At 42.8% G+C, this 3,121-nt stretch overlaps 1 protein-coding gene across 1 annotated transcript; it reads right to left on the reverse strand.

The window, feature by feature from the left end:
- Positions 1-1,721: 1,721 nt before the first annotated feature.
- TAS2R60 (taste 2 receptor member 60) lies at positions 1,722-2,663 on the reverse strand. Its single transcript, XM_036760589.1, has one exon. It carries the CDS (start codon positions 2,661-2,663, stop codon positions 1,722-1,724), a length of 942 nt encoding a protein of 313 aa, XP_036616484.1.
- Between the last annotated feature and the right edge of the window lie 458 nt (positions 2,664-3,121).

Consider the following 3,121-nt stretch of genomic DNA (forward strand, 5'->3'; position numbering starts at 1 on the left):
CGGATGCTGTTAGTCAAGTCCCAAGGGAGTAAGTGGCAAGGCTGAGATGATGGCTTACAAGTAGCAAAACTGGAAGGCAGGTTGAATCAATAACATAGAGGAGTCTGCTGGTTACATGACCACACAAAGAGTTCTTGGAAGTGACATGTACTAAGGCTGGAAGAGTCCAGAGGCTAGAACCTCCTGGTGCCTAGCAACCTTTCTCACACACGTACAAAAGGAATATAGTGCTGGACTTGGAGTCAGGAAGTCCCGAGTGTAAATCCTGATTCAGGTACTTACTAACAGTAAGTTACTTAACCTCTCTCAGCCTCAGTTTCCTTACCTGTAAAATGGGCAAGTAGGTGGCACAGTGGATAGCCTGCAGTTAGGAAGACTCAGCTTCCTGAGTTAGAAATCTGGCCCTAGATACTTACTGGCTGTGTGACCCTAGGCAAGTCAGTTAACCCCGTTTGCCTCAGTTTCCTCATCTGTAAAATGAGCTGGAGAAGGAAATGGCAAACCACTCCAGTATCTTTGCCAACAAAACCCCAAATGGGGTCATAAAGAGTCAAACATGCCTGGAAAACGACTGAAAAAATGGGGATAGTAACAGCATCTATCTCACAGGGTTGTTGTGAGGATCAAATGAACTAACATATAAAGTGCTTTGCAAACCTTAAAGCTCTATATAAATGTTACCCATTTATAATTATTAAAGGAATACCCCCTTCATTCACCTGCTTATTAATTATTGACTCATTAATTGTTAATTAAGTCATATTTCATACATGAACCAAACAGAGGAAGAAAGTTCGAATGCTAGAAATGGGTTTAGTGTTGAAAAGAGTGTAGGAAGAAGAAGGCAGTTAGCTAAAATGTAGAGGAGTGTGTTTAGGTTAGATAATCACACCCTCACATGTTTAAATAGGGGCTAGGTACAAGTTACAAGGACAATACAGATGCTGTTGCATCAGTATCCATTAGCCAATGAGAAACAGTGCTTTTTCTTATTGGCTTATAGGTTCAGAGTTGGAAGAACCTTAGAAATCATATAATCCAACCCCCTCATTTTCCAAATGAAGAAACTGAGGCTTAGAAAAGTTCCTTGACTTGCTCAAGGCCACATAGCTAATAAGTGGTAGTGCCAGGATTCAAAACCCAGGTCCCCAGCTCCACATTCTGCACCCTTTCCTTTTATACCTTATTGCTTCTGAGGAAGGCTTCCCAGAAGAACAAGCTACATGCTGCATTAACAGATAAGAGGCAGGGAAACGCTTCAATGTAGGAAGGAAAGCATATTCCCAATTCGAGGCTGACCTAGGGAAACTGGATGCCATTTCACTAAATGTCTTCTCCAGGCTGATTCAACAGATGAAATGAGTGGGTGGGTGAGCATCCACACGACCAGTTCCCAGAATGATGATTATTACTCAGAAAGACAGGGCAATGGGAAATGTAATTCAAAGATTCTTTGATTGGAAAAGTCAAGTATCACATAATAGATATTGCCAGAGCATAGCCACGTGGTCCCTTTTCCTTCTGTGTACATATCAATGGGGACTGTTCATCTCTTGGTACTCTGGGGACATCCTTATTCCCATCTTCTTTCCATCAGGATTAGAACGACGTCTCACTGGAACAATGGTAAAGTAAGGATTATTAGAGAAATGGTCAAGGGGAACTTGTCTTCTGTATCTGTAGGCCCAGGGATCTCCCTGTGGTCTTTTATCCAATGGGACTTAGAAAATCCCATCTCTCAAGCAGCTCTTTCTCTCCAGCACACCTCTTAGCCGGGGGTTATTCATGATCAGAATTGTGGAGTGGATTGCTGTGCACAGGTGAATCAAAACCTGCCACCCCCAGTACCATGACCTCAAAGAGGGCAAGACGTTTGAAGCATTGACCATTAATGCCAAAAAATAGGAGGTAAATAGGATGAAGAAGGAGATGAGTGTCTTGAGAGCCCTGGTGTGAGCCTGCGTCCTGGAGTCCCTGAGGCCAGAATCGCTATGTAGCATCCTCTTTCTGTGTCTTTCCAGGGAAGTGATAAGCAAAAACATACAGACGAAGAAGATGGTGGCTGGAATTGAATAAGCAACTATTTTCAGAGGGAAAAAGTAGTATCTTTCCATTTTTCTTCTAAAAATTCCCCTAGTACGATTCTCAGATACAATACTTCTCATTGAGTAGACATAATAGATATAATAGTTGCCTATGAAAAATAGGCAGGCAATAGCAAAGCTGATACCAAGGGAGCCAAGTAATAGCCAGGTCATGCACCTGGAGATCCTCCATTTCAGCCAGAGGAAGACAGGGTGCGTGAAGGTTGCAATTTTCACACAATAGAAGACACTGAGCAAAGCAGAGCACCATACACAAACAGAGTTAAAAAAATCCCACTGGAAGTAAATGCACTGATATATAGGGTTGTAATAGAAGGCCATTGGATAGAGCAAGATGTACAAGTTCTTTCCACATATCACCCACTGCAGGAAGAAGCGAGATGCACTTAAGAAGGCCAAGATCTTTTCACTTGGGGGAAGTGTCCCACACCGTGCCCATTCACTGGCCAGCACTACAAGGATATAGCCATTCTCCACAATCAGTATCAGACACAAGAAGTAAAGAAAGGCAATTATTCCAACCACATCCTTTTCAGGAATTGTGTCTCCTGGGAGCATTTCTATAGCTGACAACCTGGTTGCTTTAGAGCAGGAGGCAAGTCTTCAAGGTTTGTTCCTGTTGGGCTCTTCTGAAGAAACTCTTGATAATTTGTAATGTACGTTCAGCTATCTTTCTTCTCAAATGCTCAGGTTAGGCCAGAGAAGAGGATGCAGACAATTTGATGAGAGACAGGAAGAGGGCCCTTCACCTCAGAATGGATGCAAATCTCCCCAAGATTCAGTTACCAAAGTCCCCAGTAAATGAATGCCTATGATTTGCTTACCCTTCCTCTGTCATCCCAGTCAGTTAACATCATCAGAGATATGGCACAAGGCCACTGGGTGCAATGTACATTGGAAAACTATACTACTCCTTTATTATAACACTATTCCCATCTCCCATGGGCCTCATACCTGGCCAACTCCTATCAATATCTTCCAAGATCTTGCATTCATCTCCATCTCCTATAATTCCC

Source organism: Trichosurus vulpecula, chromosome 5 (genome assembly GCF_011100635.1).
Source record: "Trichosurus vulpecula isolate mTriVul1 chromosome 5, mTriVul1.pri, whole genome shotgun sequence".
NCBI lineage: Eukaryota > Metazoa > Chordata > Mammalia > Diprotodontia > Phalangeridae > Trichosurus > Trichosurus vulpecula.

Coding starts and splice junctions, on each gene's coding strand:
- TAS2R60 (XM_036760589.1), bottom strand. CDS start 2,663: ATGCTCCCAGGAGACACAATTCCTGAAAAGGATGTGGTTGGAATAATT.